Source organism: Anguilla rostrata, chromosome 8 (genome assembly GCF_018555375.3).
Source record: "Anguilla rostrata isolate EN2019 chromosome 8, ASM1855537v3, whole genome shotgun sequence".
Lineage (NCBI taxonomy): Eukaryota > Metazoa > Chordata > Actinopteri > Anguilliformes > Anguillidae > Anguilla > Anguilla rostrata.
The window spans coordinates 20,850,032-20,869,784 of record NC_057940.1 but is presented as its reverse complement, the minus strand read 5'-3'; the positions used below and the strand labels follow the sequence as shown (position 1 = coordinate 20,869,784).

At 39.6% G+C, this 19,753-nt stretch overlaps 2 protein-coding genes across 2 annotated transcripts; one reads left to right on the top strand and one right to left on the bottom strand.

The window, feature by feature from the left end:
- The first annotated feature begins 9,552 nt into the window (after window positions 1-9,552).
- On the top strand, window positions 9,553-10,520 carry LOC135260325 (serine/threonine-protein kinase pim-1-like). The gene is made up of 3 exons (XM_064345568.1): window positions 9,553-9,925; window positions 10,151-10,327; window positions 10,414-10,520. Exons 1-3 carry the CDS (start codon window positions 9,553-9,555, stop codon window positions 10,518-10,520), a joined length of 657 nt encoding a protein of 218 aa, XP_064201638.1.
- Window positions 10,521-15,901: 5,381 nt separating this feature from the next.
- On the bottom strand, window positions 15,902-17,588 carry LOC135261095 (cathelicidin-2-like). Its single transcript, XM_064347006.1, has 4 exons — window positions 17,352-17,588; window positions 17,086-17,208; window positions 16,522-16,629; window positions 15,902-16,033 (listed from the first exon to the last, which is right to left on the bottom strand). The coding sequence occupies exons 1-4, from the start codon at window positions 17,550-17,552 to the stop codon at window positions 15,986-15,988; spliced, it is 480 nt and encodes a 159-aa protein (XP_064203076.1). The 5' UTR covers window positions 17,553-17,588; the 3' UTR covers window positions 15,902-15,985.
- Window positions 17,589-19,753: the final 2,165 nt, after the last annotated feature.

The window sequence follows — 19,753 nt, the reverse complement described above, 5'->3', positions numbered from 1 at the left end:
CAACCTTTTGATACAATTTGCTGTATTGTAATGTTGTTAGTCCTGCTATCCTGAACTCGGGTACTGACATAAGTGCTGATAAATGTACCCCACTTAAATTGTGCCTTATATCTTTGTGTTTTTTAAAATCATGAAATGACAAAACCAATAAAAAACGAACATTCGTATCCTTAGAAAAGTGGTGAGTATAGTAGCCTACAATTAAAAGGGAAGAGTTAGCCGAAAAATAATAAATAAATGTCAAAATGCAAAAATTACATAAAATCCTGATAAACGAGGCTTATGTATTACATTATTTTCATACAATCGTCATCTTTGTAAATTACATATATCATCATCATCACCACTTCACCTTAATCAGAACCATAGCATCATTTAAAACATAATTTAAGCAAATTAAATATAGCTATTCTCATTTCTTAATTAATGTTGGCCTATTTATTTTTCGTATATGATTTGTTATAATCAACCATCATCATGCAAAGACAGCAACACAACTGATGACATTTTTAATGACATAAGGCTATTAGTAGCAATATCAGAATGAGAATGTATTCATAATATGGTGGAATCAGCATAATATAATCTTCATTTAAGAGCCACATATTCCAGCTTTATTACTAATCATTTATTTATTTGTCATGAGTCATCACCATGCACAATGGGCAGGTAACATAATTTATCATATATGAAAAATAACAATATAATGAAAATAATAATGGCAGTGGATTCATGTAATCCTAGGTCATGGTTTAATACTATTCTGATACATCGGTTCTTTGCAAGCAACTCGGAATTCAACCCCTTTCTACATCGATGAGTCAATAACAGCCTCATTCTCGTTCAAAAGGAGATGGCGGCTCCTCCATACACTGAATGTTTCCAACTTCATTGCTCTGCAAAATGAAATTCAACTGAGTCAGTGTGAGTTGTATCAAAAATGGATTACCACAATTGCAACTACCATTATCATAAGTAACCTCTATCTACAGTGTGAGCATAGAAAAAGATGAGATTTCAATTTCCCTTACCCGAACCAGTTGCATATCCAGAACTGTTTTGGTTTTGAGGTCCATCATTGTGTAGCTACTGAACTTGCCCTAAAATCACAAAAATATTTGCAAGGACAGAGTATGTTTGCTGTTGTTAGTCTGGCTTCTCACCTGGGTCTAGTTCAGCAAGGTTGAAACCCTGAGCATCTGCTCATGCTGATATAGTACCTAGGATCATTGGGGCATGCAAGCTTTCCCACCACATCAAGGTAACAGCAAAAGGGAAAGTTCTCACTCTCTCTACTCTGGTACATTCTGCCTTGGTGAGGAAGTTTATGCGAGTGGCAGAGGTGAGGCAGTTTGACAGGATGGCAGAGACGTAGGTGATGTACTTGGTAGGTTTTTCAGGCAGTTCATGCATGGGTTTGGTCCGTGCTCATCTAAGCGTGCTGTGACATAAAGCCATATGGGCCAAATTGAAATGAAATGAAAATCTTCTTCTGTGGGACTCAAAATCAAAATTGGCACCTAGAATAATTAGTTCAGTGTAAAGAAATTTTAGAGATAAAATGTTCTGTCCAAAATTATTTCATTTGGCCAGGGTAGATTCGTAGTTTTGAATGGACTTCAATGGGGAAATTTGCTTTTTGGCACCAGAGGCTTACTAAACTGCAATACCTCGAGTAAACTCCACTGGAGTTTATGAGTTTCACGGAAATCCCTGGTCCCCTGTAACACTATACATAGCAAACATTGACGTTCTGACAGAGAGATCTGACCAATCGGCGCAACATAACCCGAATGAGAATAAGGAACAAGCCTTGCATGGCTAATAGGCCTAAAAATAATGACAAATTGTGATGGGAATGCCCACGGTGAAAAAGCCTACCTATTTTACAGGTATGCCCTCCCCTGTTAGCTTATTGACAGAATAAACTGATTTTGTAGATTGATTGATTGATTATAGGCTATCTGGCATGGCTGGCCTCTGAAAATTGCCTCAGGTCACAGCGGAGAGCTACCTGAAATGCAGTTTTGACAGACACGTTTTGCTGGAATTGCGTTAGCCTAAACCACACATTGCAACATATTTTCTTTTGAAATGGCCTGTACTTAGCTATTTCATGCAGGAAACCTGGTTTTGGTTAGCCTATGTAAACTGCCAGGGGGATGCTTTTTACCCACGCAAACCCGTTTAGCTCAAATCACAAAAGAGAGAGACAGGCCAAACATTTTGTTATTTAGTTATCATTTGTCATTTATTCCAAAATGTTGCGAAACCTGAGAAATTAGTCGCAAATATTTACTAAAGTAATTGTTTACTTGTTTAGTTTTTTACTTGTTTAGTTTTTAGGCGCTTTAGTTATTTCATATTTGGCTTCCTCGTCATACGTTGGTTATATAGGCTGTGTGTAAGCTAAGAAACCTAGTACTTTTTGCCAAAAATCTAGATGATGTAGTCTACCCACAAAACTGAATAGGTCAGGCATGGCCAACCCAGGTCCTGGAGAGCCACAGGGTCTGCTGGTTTTGTTTTTACTCTGCACTTAACTGATCAATTATAGCAGTTGATTACACAGTTAACTCACCTCACCTGGTTTCTTCAGTCTAAAGCCGCTTTTCCACCGCATGGTACCAGATAGTACCCCCATCAATGTAGCTGGTCGTCATAGCGATGCCGCATGAAACTACCGTGATGTCATCTTCAACGCGACACATACAGGAACAATGGAGGATATTGAAGGGATGGTGTTCTTGATTCTCGGTATGTGGCTGTTTGTCACAGCAAGGAGACAAATTTTGTTTCAGGCAGCAAGACAAAAGACTGCTGAAAAAACAGGAGAGTTTGGGAAATCCTACATCAGAGGTCAGACGACGAGACGACTCTGGTTGCTCAAAGGCGACGTAAGAGGAAAAGTGACGATTCTCTCTGACCAATCAATGGTCGGCAGTGTTTTCACTTCACCTTTTGGTATCGCCTCAGCTCGCTTGGAACCTCGATGGAGGTGATACCAAAAAAAGTACCTTTCTGTATGCGTCTTCGTATGACTGTTTACTGCAGAGCTTCCAAACACCCGCTAAGATGCATGAACTACCCCCTATCACTGACCAGAGAATTCGGTGTATGCGGTGTCCTTCAGTTGGTCCCCACACCCAAAGTCAATCAGTTTGATTTCTTTTGTGTCTGTCTGGATGTTCTCAGGCTTCACATCGCGGTGCACCACTCTGTGGTTGTGACAGTGCTGTAGCGCCCCCAGCAGCTGCCCGGTTACACTGCATGCCTGGTCCTCATCCAGCACACCCCCCTGTTCCTGGCAGTACGTAAACAGGTAGGGCAGGGGTCTGAGCGCTCCATTGCCATGACATATGATGCAGGTCTATCGAACCGGTCGAACTGTTTCAACATTTTGGGATGACTCGATGGGGTGTTAACCATCTGAAACAGTCCGACAAAATCTGACTTCCTTGGGCATGGGCGTCTCCATTCCAGGCTGCGGAGAGAAAGCAGGATGTTTTGGTGAGAGCTGGCCAAAAAGAGATCTTTGCACATAACATGGATTGGTGAGTGAGTGATTTTTATGTAAGGTTTTTAGTAAGTTTTTTTTTCCAGTTTTTAAATCCCATTCCTTCTGTGTTAAAGAAAATAAAGAAAATACTGGTGAATGCCTTAATGTATCGTAAAAAAAAAGAAAAAAAAAGGATTGTGATGATGCTGCAATAAAATAAAGGTAGTGACAGTAGTGCAGGCGTGGTATTTCATTTAATGCACAGTCCAGGCCAAAGGTATTGAGTCACCTGTGGTACATATAAAAACTAGACAATTCCTGCAGAAATTGTGAGTTGCAGTTGCCACCAATGCAAAGTCGACTTTGTGCTGAACAGAGTGAACAGTATCTATAGTATGAGCAGAGACAGAGTATTGTGTATGTGCTATAACATCACGGCAACGAGTTGATTTGCGACACATATATACAGACCTAAATTAACTCTTCATCAAAACTTGATATCTCAGTGTTTTACTCACAATTTGAAATCAGATATTGTATAGACCTTTTCAAACTTGACAACACAAACATTCTAAATAGGCCCAAGTGTATTTCCTGTTGCATTATTTCCATGGGAATCATCACTTTTTGACCTAGCTGCAAAGCCGTAACTCATCATAATTTTCATGTAAAAAGCTGTTTATAAATCTATTCCTTACCTTAAACCTTACCATAACCACTCTCACCACGTAAAAATTAATAATAAATGTACAAACGTCCTTCCCAGCTACAAGATGTAGACACTACCATATCAATAGCTGACAGGAAATAAACTTGGGCCTAAGCTGTTCCCTAGCAACGCTACTCCATTGAAAAGGTCTATAAAAACTGATGTATAAAAGCCATAGAACACTCGAGGTTGTGTGTTACAGTAAATAACATCATGGTTGACAAGATCAACATGATTGTAATTACTCTAATACACTTCCTTTCGTGTTGCATTGCTTAATACTCACCCTTCCCCATATGCCATGTGTCATATGTGGTGGATCAAAGGTCTCTTGTCCCTCAAACATTTCTGAATTCCATGATATCTGTCAGTAACAACCACTTTGATGCAAAGTCCCTGGCTTTCAAGGAGATGGCGGCTCCTCCATACACTGAATGTTTCCAACTTCATTGCTCTGCAAAATGAAATTCAACTGAGTCAGTGTGAGTTGTATCAAAAATGGATTACCACAATTGCAACTACCATTATCATAAGTAACCTCTATCTACAGTGTGAGCATAGAAAAAGATGAGATTTCAATTTCCCTTACCCGAACCAGTTGCATATCCAGAACTGTTTTGGTTTTGAGGTCCATCATTGTGTAGCTACTGAACTTGCCCTAAAATCACAAAAATATTTGCAAGGACAGAGTATGTTTGCTGTTGTTAGTCTGGCTTCTCACCTGGGTCTAGTTCAGCAAGGTTGAAACCCTGAGCATCTGCTCATGCTGATATAGTACCTAGGATCATTGGGGCATGCAAGCTTTCCCACCACATCAAGGTAACAGCAAAAGGGAAAGTTCTCACTCTCTCTACTCTGGTACATTCTGCCTTGGTGAGGAAGTTTATGCGAGTGGCAGAGGTGAGGCAGTTTGACAGGATGGCAGAGACGTAGGTGATGTACTTGGTAGGTTTTTCAGGCAGTGATGAAGTACGTCTTTGAGGGTAGGTAATGATGGTTTGCCCATAAATGGTGACGAAGAGTCCATTTTTGGGCAGGAATGGGTACTTGAGTGACTGTAGGTGGTGAGGAGGTGTTGAGGGATGAGAACTGACACTGCTGGCTTGAAAGGCCCGCTCAGCAGTTCAGAAACCCCATTGGGCAAACAACCAAATGGGCAGGAGTGGAGTTTGGGACCAGGATTTAGTTGGAGTCAAGATTGGAGTTCAAAACACAGTAAACGGGACTATGATAGCTGTAGCCTAATATGTGCGCAATAGTCCAGACTGTAGACATTGCTGCGGGCTTGAGATGGAAATGTGATCCAACAGTGTGTTCTTGTCAATGCTGGCCGCCTTGACCACTTGTGTATGTCCTTTTGTGTTAAACAGTTCAGATATTGTCTTCTTTGGACTGGAAAGTAGATCCTCATTAAAATCTCTACAGACTATGATAGGCTGGTGATTCATAATTTCTAAAGACTCCAAAAGCGCCCGCAGATTTGGTAGGAATTGCCGAAGATTGTAATCCGGTGGTCTGTACACAGCAGTGATAAAAGCTTTGACAGGGGACTCAACCTTGACAACCACAAACTCCAGGTCGGTCACATTTTGCAGGTAGTGCCTTTCACAAGCCTGGTAATGGTCTCTCATGTTGACAGCCACACCACCACCAGTTCTTTCTGCAATCTGAGGAAGGGTTGTGTACGACAGCTGTCTGTTGCATTTGAACATGGTGTAGCCATCCAACTAGAGACTTTCTAGAGACCCATTACAACTAATCAACAATCACAATTATATAAAGAGACAAAAACAAAACGTAGCAGACAGGGGGAGTCAGTCTGAATCATACAATGTAAAATATCAATTAAAATATAATCATATAAAAGGCAGCCTGGTCATACATCACAGAAAAGGCATACACACAACAGAAAGTGTGCAAATGTCCAATTTGTATTGGTATGTATGTATTTAGCTGCCCAGCCTTTCTGTTGCATGAATGATTGTATGTTTCTTGGTATAAATATCTGTTTGTAAATGTGAATGGAACATGCTGCGAGGGTAATGTCCCAATGGGGATAAAGACGTTTTCTATGTATGTATGTACAATATGTATTTTACATGCAGTATTTATTGTAAGTAGCAAATATAGAAAAACTTGTACATTTAGTAAAATGAAGTTGACAAGCAAGTATAAACATGTTTTCCTGATGAATATGCTTCCTGTAGTTATTCACCAGCAGTTTTGTACATGAATTTAAATGAAATATTTGACACTTCGATCTGACACAAAGTTTGAATGACATTGTAAAATTGTAAGATTAAAAAACAGAAACAATTGAGGAAACATTGGGTAGCATTGCTTTGGAATACAGCTTATTTAATTTCGGTGAGGCAAGATAGCCTATATTGTTTGTAGTACAGTAACTTGGTGTCATTTTGATGTCAATACTTTTAATGGCAGGCCTAGTTTTTGCCAGTTTGAATGAATGAGTTATAGACAGTGTACGTCTTGTATGTGTGAGTAACTTGGCATTTTTGTACGTTGAAAACGTGTTTTTATGAGATCCAACCTACAGATGTGTGACTTTGCAACAAAAATACGTATTAGCAATAGCAAAATAGCCTGTTAGCAGCTTGGACAGCGGTTCGTAATCTTCCGCGATGCGCCACGCTGCGGACGTTGAAGTAATGAAATTGTGTTCAGAACCACAGTTATGAGTTTTGAACACCTGCACCCGCTCTGCAATGAAACAACACCAACACCGCAAATATTGCTGTCGGCCGGGTCGCCATGCAGACGTGAATCGTATTACACGGGCTCCAACTCCCTTTATCTTTAAATGGACAGATATAGCCTGATGAAAGACTCTAAATAGCTTTAAATAGAAACTCAGAATGGAACTTTCGGTGCTTAGAAACTGAATACTCCACTATCAGTTTTATCATTTCGAATATCACTATGAATATAAAAGCGGCGCGTTGATGTTTTGTTTACGTCACAGAAGAAACATTCTAGGCTACAAGTATGTATAAGAGGAAAAGAAACCAAAATACTCCAGAAAACAGTGAAACATCACTCGTTTGATCTATTTGAGCATCAGTCATTGAATCTGTTGCTTATTAAAATTTAAAGGATGCCGAAGAGGAAGATATCATGTAAGACGGCTTCATTTGCAGTACTGAATTTAAGAATGCAAGATTGGCATACACTATAATTAACACTTTAAGCTTTAAGCCCTATAAAATGTAAATTGCCAATTAGCACATGGGACTAGAGTTCTGATATAATGATGCTTATTTTGAAGAAAGTGAAAGTGGAATCAAAAGTATTGCCTGACAAAACTGACTTGAAAAACTGAATAAGATCATGACTGGCAGATTCTGTTGTATCCCATTCAGCATCGGACGACTGCCATCCAGAGCAGGAGAGCAGCCACACCTATGGCGATAACTTCAGCGCTGTCAATCGCGGTCCCTATCATCTTCGAGGTTAGCATGCCAACAGAATGCTCTACCACACAGCCGTAGCATACAGTAGCAGCAAAACTCAAAAGTGTACATGGTTTGTAGCTAATCTCAGATCAGTGCGCTTTAAGCAATGCAGGATGCACCAGTGTTTTATGGCCTTGTCATTTGAGAAATTATATAGGCTACAATATATTATTTGCATGTTCTGCAAATTTTTCTGATGCAATATTTAGTACATACTATATCTGAATGTACTGATGTTATTATTATTACCCTTATAGATACTTAATGCAGCATTAAATTTGAAGCAGTTTGTAGTTAAATATTCCAGAAATCTGGTGACACTATACTGATTAGTTCACAACTTTCTGTGGATTCATTTAATGTTGACCTGCCATACCAAATACTATGTTGGTGAAAGCAGTTTCTTGGAAATAGGTTGAATAGAAAAAATACCTCCTACTGTTGTTAATTCCAGTGTTGTGTGCAGCACAATTAAACCTACAAATCATACAATGTTGATCCGTTAAAATGTATTGACGTAAATGACCAGATATTTCATTGGTCTGTAAGTAGTGTGTTCTTGTGTTCTTGCTAGCCCCCATTTTTGAAGTGATTGATTCAGACTAATGCATGTCGTTTTAACCAGAGAGGAGAGTTCAGGAAAAAGTACCGGAGAAGGGGACAACTGTAGGGCAGAAGAGAGCACTGCCAACCTCTGTGGAGGAACCAGTTAGGAAGAGAAAGCCAGAGAAAGAGAGCATCTCGGCCTATGGAGACAAATTCTCCAGCTCCAATGGCAAAATTAAGAGCACACGGAAAAGTTAGGACCATAGCATTGAGCAATCATGCATCATTGTTTTTCTAAATTTATTTAGCAAATAATGAAATGTAATATTGTTATCCATTAAAATTATATGAACTGTTACGAGGCCCATATTGACTAGCATAGCTAGTAGGCATCACCATTGTCTTAGGATGCCTTGCGGTTGACTTTAAGTGGTTTATTTTATTATCAAGACATTAATATATGTAAATGCATTGGGATGTCTTTAAAGTTAAACATCACATCTTGAAGACAGTTGAAATTGAATGCACTTCCATTTTAAACAAATTTATTATTATCTGTAACTTTTTGGGACATTCCGAAGGATCTTGTCTGTTTTTATAAAGCAGGAATCTGCAAATGCTGTTTTTTAATTGGGAAATAACTGGTGTCTACCTGCTTATTTCAGCATGCGTCAACAAGTTCTATAGAAAAGGAAAATTACTTGGCCAAGGAGGATATGGCTCTGTGTATGCAGGGGTCCGCATATCTGATGGACTGCCGGTAAGAATTCACCTTCTCTATGCTCTGTACCCACTAACAAGCCATTGAAACGTTGTCATCTACACCCGAATGTTTACTTTCCATCACATGACAAACCAGTTTTTACAGCACATTAAGTCATTCACAAGTTTTTTCTACGTTACAAAGTACCATGTTTGAAATATCAATTTTATCTCTCAAATGTATTTTTCTCAGGTGGCCCTCAAATATGTCAGGAAAGATGACGATGAAGAACTGCAGCTGGTAAGTACTGCTTCCATAATTTATGGAGTCCCACAAGAATATTGTATTTTGCAGAGCAGAACCTCAGGCGGGGAGAACTAAAACCACAAACTTCAAACACCTGGTAGGTTCAGGTTTATGTGTTAATATAAGCTTAATCACTCTCGTTTGTGGAGTTATAACACTAATGGTGACTTGGCTTATAAGTCAACAACATAGAAGGTATGGGATTTAAAAATTGGAAAATAAAATTGTTAGCTAGCAGTTTGCTCACCTACCCCATGTTATGTGCTAATGTGGCCAGCTCTCACCAAAACTGCCTGATTTCTCTCCGCAGCCTGGAATGGAAATGCCCATGCCCAAGGAAGTCGGACTGTTTCAGATGGTTAACACTCCATCGAGTCATCCCAACATCCTGAAACTCTTCGACTGGTTTGATAGACCTGCATCATATGTAATGGCAATGGAGCGTCCAGACCCCTGCAAGGACCTGTTCACGTACTGCCAGGAACAGGGGGGTGTGCTGGATGAGGACCAGGCGCGAAGTGTGACCGGGCAGCTGCTTGGGGCGCTACAGCACTGCCACAATCACGGAGTGGTTCACCGTGATGTGAAGCCCGAGAACATCCTGATCCAGACAGACACAAAGGAGATCAAACTGATCGACTTTGGGTGTGGGGACCCACTGAAGCACACCGCATACACCAATATCTCTGGTCAGTGAGCGGGGCAGTTCATGCATCTTAGCGGGTGTTTGGAAGGTGTCTGGAGTAAACAGTCATACTGTGATGCATCGGAAATATAACATGTAGCATAATCGTGAAATAATTCTTGGACTTTTATGTTGCTGTGTGAACTCTTTTATATCCTGACAGATGAGACTAATTTTTTTCAATGCCAAAAGGTATGGCATACTGATTTTTCTTGTGACTGTTGATCAGGGACCCCTGAATTCCTGCCAGTTGAATGGTTTGAAAAAGAACAGTTTCTGGCGGGCCCTGGGACTGTGTGGTCAGTGGGTGTGACCCTGTATAACATCGTCTGCGGTAACGATCCGTTCACTACGTACACCAGCAGGGAAATGCGGCACGTGGAGTTCTGTGCAGGGCTGTCATCAGGTGAGGAGCCAGCAGAGGGTTGAGCGGCATTTGGGCGCACCCTCTGTGTTCCCTGTCCATTCATGTTTTTTCTCTTTCCCTAACAGGGATCAAGGACTTCATTCTGTGCTGTTTGAGGCCCCGGGCAAAAGACCGGCCCACCCTGGAGCAGCTACAGTGCCACCCCTGGCTCCAGCAGTCCAGCCGAGTATAGCGTGCGGATGCACCCCACAGTCAGGTATTTAATTCTCACACGATGGGATACTTGCATAAATCACATCACAAAATTCCTCTGCAGGTACATCTGAGCACTCCTCATGCTGAGTGAATTTCATTTATGAAAATCAGGAAAGGCAAGGATGCCTGTTGCACTGGAGGTGCATTGCATTAATTTGGGAGATGTGCTAATCCTTATTTAAAATATAATTGCACATTAGCTAGTCACAAAGGAAATTACTAGCTGGATAGCTATCTAGGCAAAGGTATTATGGTAACTGTAATTTTAATGATCAATTATCAGTCGAGTAATAACTTGGCATTCTTTGTGTTACATTTTAGTTTCACTGCTCCCTTTTATCCCAGACAGAATACTCACCCACCTTATCTTCTGTTTCTTCCCTCCTTTTGACAGCTGGGTGTGGCAGTGAGGCAAAGACAAGTGTTATTTAATTTTTCCCATTGGAGATATATTTGAATCCCCATCAACATGTCCCATCGTTGCAATGTCCTCCCGTCAGTTCTGGAGGGTTTTACAAGTACAGGAAAATCTCGTAGGTAGACCTCGTATGATATTCTGATTTTCACTCAGTGTGATATGCTACAACATGTCTATGACTGAGGTGGTCTTATACAAGCAGAAACAAGGGTTTATGGTTGCAGTAGAGTCTGACATGGTGATTGGCTGGCAGCATAGCTATTCAGAGGATGTCATTTGGTTTCCAGCATTGTGATTGGCTTGCAGTGTAACAATTTTTGGGATGCCATTTGTCGTCCGATGTGATTAGCTGACAGTATAACCATTTGAATGATGCCTCGTGTCCAGAATGGTGATTGGCTGACAGTGTAGCCATTTTTAGGATGCCATTTGAGGTCAGATATGGTGAGTAGCTGGCAGGATATCCATTTTGAGGTTGCCATTTGATGTCCGACATGGTGATTAGCTGCAGGATAACCATTTTTAGAATGTCATTTACGTCGCATAGTGAATAGCTGGCAGCATAGCCATTTGAGGATGTCATTTGGGTCTTGACTGTGATAGGCTGACAGTTTAGCCATTTGTAGAAGTCATTTGATGTCCGACATGGTGATTGACTGGCAGCATAGCCATTTGTAGGAAGTCATTTGATGTCCGACATGGTGATTGACTGGCAGCATAGCCATTTGTAGGATGTCATTTGAGGTCAAATATGCTGATTAGCTGGGAGGATAACCATTTGGAGGTTGCCATATGATGTCTTGACATGGTGATTAGCTGGAAGGATAACTATTTGGAGGCTTTGTGATTTGCTGGCAGTGTCGCTATTTGGAGGATGCTATTTGGGGTAATGCTGGCACCATGTGTTTTTGGAGAATGCCATTTGGAGTACAGCATTGTGTCTTCCTGAAAGCCACTGGGAGGAAAGAAGACTGGATGAAGAAATAGGCGGCTGGACAGAAAACATGGCTACTTGCAACAAGGACCAAAAAGAGTGCTACAGTTTACAGTATGAAACAGTATCACCATGTACCCCTGGAGAAATCCTGACCACGTTACAGGGATAGTCTCCCATTTTTTGGAAATTTGCTTTTTGGCTAACTTACATAGTTTGTTGATACGATCTTCCAATTTCATCCCTATGGGTCCAGTATAAAAATATTAGACTATATATCTAGGGATGCAAGGTAACTTGTCCTACCTCTATTAATGGCTGCAGATGGAACCAATGTTAGCTCTGCTAAGTGAAATGATACAAGCCTGAGTTGGGGTTGCCAGGTAGGTGTGCCTGGACTGTGTGACCTTTTGCTGCCACTGCAGCCAATAGTATTCCATACCTGGCAACCCACACTTCCAAGTTGTGCTGCACACACACACTTTTCCAAGTTGCGCTGCACAGCTAGTAATCACTGCACCCAGTGGATGGATGCATGATTAGTTGTCATAGTTCTGATTTTAGCTGCCTCTAAAATACTGAGATCTCTGTTTTTATTTTTAGTCGTTATGAACTCACAAGGTGCAAGAGTAAATAACTCAGCTTTCGGTGATGCTGGAAAGTGTATTTCCATCACTAATTAGCAAAGCTAACATTGCTTCTGCCTGCAGTCATTCATAGAGGCAGCACAGTTAGTATGCAGCTTGTAGATATTGTCTAATATTTTTGTACTGGACAAACAGGGATTAAATTAGTACCGATCTTATCAACTAACCGGCAAAATTGGCCGATATTCAAATTTCCCAAAAAGTTGGGACTATTCCTTTAATGCCAACTGACCAAAGACGGGCATTGACCCACGATTGGCCGTAGCATCACCTAGGGAAGGACCATCCTATGACCGCCCTATTGAGCCTGCCTGTAGCTGGTTGCAAACACAGGACACATCTGTCTAGTGCACACCCTCTAGTTGGACATTACAGCGATGGGATGTGCTTAAAATCATGATGGGGATTTTTTAAAATCAATCAATCAATAAATTTGAACAATGTAAACATTGACTGACCATGTTAATCAACACCCTGAGCCGACCAGAGGAGGATGGGTTTCCCCCTTGAGCCTGGTTCCTTCCAAGGTTTCTTCCCATCTGCCACAGAGAGCTTTTCCTTGCCACTGTTGCTTTAGGCTTGCTCCTGTGGGGGTTTAGGCCAGGGTTGTCTGTGAAGCATATTGTGACAATTGCTGTGAAATACGCTATATAAATAAAATTTGATTGATTGATTGATGGATGGGTTTTTTATCCTTAAGTTAAAAAAATCAATAAATATATGTGATACTTGTGAATTTGTTTGTTTGCTAATGGTAGGGAACAGTAGACATGAGAAAAGTATTGTTGGGTGTAACCAAATCAGAAGGAACATACAAAAACAAGCCAGTAGCCTTTAGTAAAATTAAATGTTGGACGTTGCAGAAATGTACCTTCTAAAACCTAGCAGGTATCCATATACTGTTTTACTAGAATAAAATGAGAAGAATAATATAAGAGGGCAGGACACACATACTAATGCATTTAAGGGAATTGCTTGTTTGTCATTTAGCATTAATGTAAAAAGAATATAGCCCATCAAAAGATATCTTTTCATATACTGTAGTGTAAGAAGAAATGAAAAGTCTTGGACAGAATAATGGAAACACTTCATGAAAAATTACTTTAAATTTAAAGCGCCTAAATTACAATCACAATGGCAGCTACACAATAGAGTCATGTTTTATAATGCCAATTAGCTCTGTGTCAAGAGTTGTAGCATCCAGCACATTGAACTGCGAAATATTTAATTTAGCATGGGTAACGGTGTCGAAAATTATGACAGCATATACGAAACGCTATGTGCATCAATAAAGAGGAACAGTGGTCATAAATTCATTAACAGGGACAGATGGACAATTCACGGGATAGTTACTAAATCCTCCAAAACTAAAGCTTCAAAAATGACCACAGAACACTCAGCTAAATCTGAGCATATGACCATAATGACCTATAAATCAATTTATGAAATATCCATACACAAAAGTAATGTTTCTCAATCCTTCCTAAGTATGATCAGTTTATCAATTATAAATCATCCTAACTTTCGCGCACATTTAGCTCAATTAGCTTACAATTCCACCCCATGAACTTGTTTTCATAGTTTACTGTCATGTTAATGTTATATATTTCAGTATTGCATAGCATAAAATATTTGTTACTGTTGTTTTGATTAAATTTCTTTGGAATATTTTATAGCCCATGCCTTTTATACAAATATTATTGTCAAGCATTTGGACAATGTGTATTTGCTCATTTGACCAGCTAGGCTATCTTATTATTTAATGCCGTGTCCCTTTATATCGTTTATACGCTGAGTCATTTACACTTTAAGGTTTTAAAAATAATGAGTTTATTTTCTCATCATTAATTGGCTATCATTATTTAATTTTATTCCAATCCTGTGCTCTGTAGGCTACTTCTGTTTTAATTTGTAATTTGTTCAAACGTTCTTTCTATGTAACAAATTTCATGTATTTTATTGGTGTCTTCTCAACATTAAATTCATAATAATGCTGCATTTCACTTATATATAGCAAGTTTCTAGAGCAGGATATATATAAATGAAGTCATATGGACACAAAAAATATGCAGCTCAACACTACAGACCACTGTAAAACCACACTGTTGAGCCAGCATAGAACTCTGCTGTAAAAAAAATCCTAACTGCAGCAGTCCAAGTCAAGGCACAGACATGAATATTTGATCGCCACTTTTTACAGAAATGACAGCTTTTGGGGCATCTACTATCTTTACACACTGTTTGAGAGTGATTTTGCCAATACATCTCTGAGTTGTTCAGGTTGGTCAGATGACACCTGTGAACTACAATTTACAGATGGTGCCACAGATTCTCAACAGTGTTCAGATTAGGGCTTTCACTCTGCCACTGTCACTTCACCTTTTTATTTTTGAAACACTCCAATGATGCTTTGAAGTTGTGCTTGGGATCATTGTCCAGCTGATGTTTAGCGGACAGAAGGAGGTTTTCTTAGTATTTCCCCGTAATTTTTTTCATCCTACCCTTCTATTTTTGAAGATGCTGATGCCCCTGCTGAAGTCCCACAGCATGATGCTGGCACCATTGTACTTCACTGTAGAGAAGGTAGTTCTTGAGTCATGGACAATGTTAGGTTTACACCGCCATATTTCTTGGGATTTTGGCCAAAAAGCTCAATTTTAGTCTCACCCGACTACAAACCATTTCCTACATCTCAGCTGTCACTCATACTTTTTTTGGTAAAGTCCAGATGTGCTTTGTGATGGTTCTTTCTGAATAATAGCTTATTTATGGCCCCCCTCCAATAAAGGTCAGTTTTATACAGAGCTCTTGATTTTTTTTGACTAGTGCACCACAAATCTCCTTTCAGTTAGTGATTTTTGGACTGTCTGTGGCTTCCATCACTAGGCTTCTTCTTACTCGGATGCTGAGTTCTGAGGCCTTTTCTAGGCAGTGACTGGTTGGTTTGATGTAGCTTCCACTTCCTGATGATTGATCTAACAGTGGTCACTGATATATCCAAACACTTGAATACTATTTTCTACCCTCTTCAAAATGTATGGCTTTGAATTATACCTTATCTCTAACCTCTGTAGAATGCTCTTGCTTATTCATTTTTACACATTTCCTTCAGATTTGCAGGAACCAGTGATCCTTAAACAGAATGGGGTTTATATCCAGAAAATGTGGCAGTTACAATTTTTTAATATCTGAAAATGTGGAGCTTCCAGGGTGGAGGGTATTTCAATTTTTCATTAATTAAATTCTTAAATAACAACAATGTCACCTTAAAATAATTCATTTTGAGTTGCAGTATTTTTTTCATGAAATTATCACAGAATGAAATTTCAAAGTATACTTTGTAATTCAGTAAGGCACTCTTTATTTTCCACAAGTACTCTTTATTAATTTAAATACATTAAATAGGCCCAAAACAATGGCGTTGCTGTGGGTCCAGGCAGCTTTCACCAGTTGCTGAAATATTTTGTCCAACTTGGAGGCTCTGAGAGTTTCTAGAAAAGAAGAAAAAACAAGTGAAAATTAATGAGTAGTTGAAATACGTAGTATATGAAATGTAAAAAGACACGCATTTGGAAAAATAAAAATACAGTCTGATGATTATAACAGTGTCTGATCTGAGGGATGGAATATGACAGAGGAAAAAATCCTCTCAGAATCTGCAAGAAATTCAGTAGACACACTGTACAAGACCTCAGGCCTATATGATGTATAATAGGAGGTGTGCAGTAGAAGGCAATCCTCTGTCAGTTGTTGGGGGATGCTAACATTCAGTTTAATATATTTCAACAGAATTTGTGAATTCAAATTCATTTCCTGAACCTGAAGGCAACAAAGCATCATTAGTATAATTAACAGTATGTCAAAGCATAAATATTTAAGAAAATATTTAAATTGATTTGATCCACATACTGACATATTTCTTGGTTTGGCTATATATTTTAGGTGTTCCATGAAGGCTAATCAGATGTAAAGCCTGTACCTTGCGCTCCTCTGGGTCTGTGACATCCTGACAGGACACTGTCAGAGATGCTGCCTCTCCTGGCTGTGACTTGAGGACTGTAGCTGTACTGGAGCACTTCTTCAGAGACTACAGATGAGGAGGAACAGAGAAACCATCAGCTTACAGGGTCACCACCTACTGGAAGGACCTGACTCACAGGGAAAATGTTTTACTGGCACTAGTTCAAGAGGCTCATATTCCTTACGTAATCATCAGTGTGATTTCCCATTATCCCTGCAGTTATTGGACTGCTGCAGCTGACAGCAGTTGATCTGCCAGCATTTTGCAAATCACATTACAGTGGTCTATGAGCAGCAGGTCCACTCACCATCTATTTAAAAAAATTTTAACAGCTCACTGCCTCACATAAACTTTACACTAAAAACTGCCCTTTATTAAATAAAATAATGATCTTGTTTCACAAAGGGAAAATAAATCTTTTAGCAGGTTCAAGCATTCTGCAGTTTATGTGTGATCACTCTCTCTTTCCATCACTAGTATGGACTAAACATTGTGAGGATAATATGGACAGTGTGAACTCACCCCATTTTCCTTGAAGACACACTCTTCCTTTAGGTAGTCTTCTGATTTGGGGCACACTGTCTCCTTAAGCGTAAACGTAATGGACTTGATCATGACGGAGCCATCTCCGGGCTCAAACATCGACTGAGAGAGGGGGGAGGGAAGACAGGAAAAGCCACAGTTCAGATACAGACATTTGGGTTTCATATTTAAGTAACATTTGCTGCTGGAGACACATTTGTTTGCAAGGCTGCAGGCAACAGAATTAAAAATCAGACATATAGTACCATTGACCGCAAAGCGCCCATCTTTGGAGGTCCAAAAGCTTTTGTCTCCTGGCTTTTCTGGTTGAAGTCTGCAGTGGCCGCGGCAAGGACATCTGTAAAGGTGAAGACACTCCTGGCCAATGTCACAGAGACAAAAGCAACAAGGGAGAGCAGCAGCAGAGGTCCAACAGAGCTCTTCATCTTATGTGTCTCACTTCTCATCTCAGTCACACACTGGTCAATTACAGCATGGGGTCTGAGCTTTTTAAAGGTTAAGATTAAGCAACTCCACATGAAACAGTCAGTTTTGCAGTATTCTGGGAAGAGTTCCAGTACAAACACTACATCATGAGTGCAATCCTGGCTTTTCCACTTGGAAGTACACAAGAAAAAATCAGGTCTGTGTAAATAAGTCCAGAAGTCTAAAGTACACCTTGTGTTTCCATGTAGCTATAATGAAGTAAAGATATTTGGAAATGAATATACACATGGATACAGTACTTTAAAAAAAAAAAAAAAAAAAACAGGCTATATTTTACAATAGTGGCCATTAGAAGTCATATCTTATTGCTGTTTTAATACAAAACATGTTTCCATTTTAGAGAATGCTTGCAGGTGAAACGGTGATGCTGAACGATTTTTTAAAAATTCCCTCTGACAGGGAATAATGGGCAAAAAATATCCAGTTTTGGTTTCATACAAATACTGCATGCATTTATTTAATTTGTTTATTATTATTATTTTGCTCCTCCATTTCTCTTCCTTCTGAGGCCCCGGTGCTTTGCACAGGGCAGCACATTCCGTTCTACCTTGCTGCTGTTTTTCCTGTAACTATTGTGCATGTCGTCATTGGGAAACTCCTCGGGAACGCATCCAAATGCTCATCTGGCATCAATCAAGCAGTTGTTTTCAAAGGGAAAAGTACAAATCTGACCTTTCCAGCTAGCACTGAAGCCAGGTTACCGAGGTTAATATTACCTAAAGGTATTCACATTAACTCATAGGTGCTCAAATCTTGCCCTCATGTACAAATCTTTAAGCAATCGATTTCAAATACGTACCTGAAGGTTTTTTGTGAATAAAGTCAATTTTGAATGCTGATGTAACACTACATCGATGTCTATTTCCAGCAGTTTACAAGAAGCCTGCACTATTGCATGTTGGTGACTTGGAAAAGTCATATCATGCCTTTATATGAATACATACTCAAAATTATGTTTTTTTTTTTTTTTTTAAAGAAACTTAAAATAATGATAAGTCTTCTTTTTATGGATGTACCTGAGATACGTATGTTGTAACTCTACTTGGAGAATGGATTATGATACTGCTGAACAGGGGATAATGTTTTACTGTCATCCCTAGAATCTGTGCCACTGCACAGGTCACTGAACATATGGGGAAGGCAAGTGATCACACAAGGCTATTTATGGAATTCTGACTAAGACTGTACAAAGTAAAATCGTCTAAAATATACATTTGTTGAATAATAATACGTATGTACAGTTCAGCACCTATGATAAGAAGGTTTTCAGGAATTCAGGATTTTTTCTAAATGAAATTTTACTTCTGTAACTTTGAAAGTGAGGTTAAAATACACAGCTTTAACGATTTTGATTTTGTTAATTGGAATTTGGATGGCAAGATATGCTCATATGTATTCAACACCAAGATCTAGACACTTACCACTCACTTTTGTCCCAAAAAATGACCACAGACTTATTTACAGATATTCACTGCAGTACATTCCTTATCTTTTCTTTGTTTTTTCCTTCCATTATGAATTTTCCCTAATAATCAACAACTATTTCAACCAAAAGCAACATACTTCATCCAATCACATTTGTTCATAACTGAAAGTAGCCAACTGCAGAACATCTATCCATCCATTATCTATACCCGCTTATCCTGGGTAGGGTCACAGGGGGTGCTGGAGTCTATCCCAACGTGCATTGGGCGAATGGCAGGAATACACCCTGGAGAGGCTGCCAATCTATCGTAGGCACACACACAATTCACTCTCACACTCATACCTATGGGCAATTTAAAGTCTCCAATTTGCCCACCTGCATGCCTTTGGACTATGGGAGGAAACCGGAGTATCCGAAGGAAACCCACACGGACATAGAGAGAACATGCAAACTCTACACAGGAAGGTCCAGGCCCAAGACCATCTAGCTGCGAGGTGACAGCACTACCCACTGCACCACCATGCCACCAAACTGCAGAACACAGAGGTAAAACTTTATTTTGTGACAGGTCCAGGGGCCTCATTTAAAAAAATTTTGTATGTGCAGATTTGATCCTAAATTCAATAAATTTCACTGTGACAATGATTTTGTCAGAAAACTTGACAATAAGGATAAATGAAGGTGTTCATGGGGTGGAGAAGTTTTTCAGTTTTGAGAAGTTAAAGCTGATTTCTG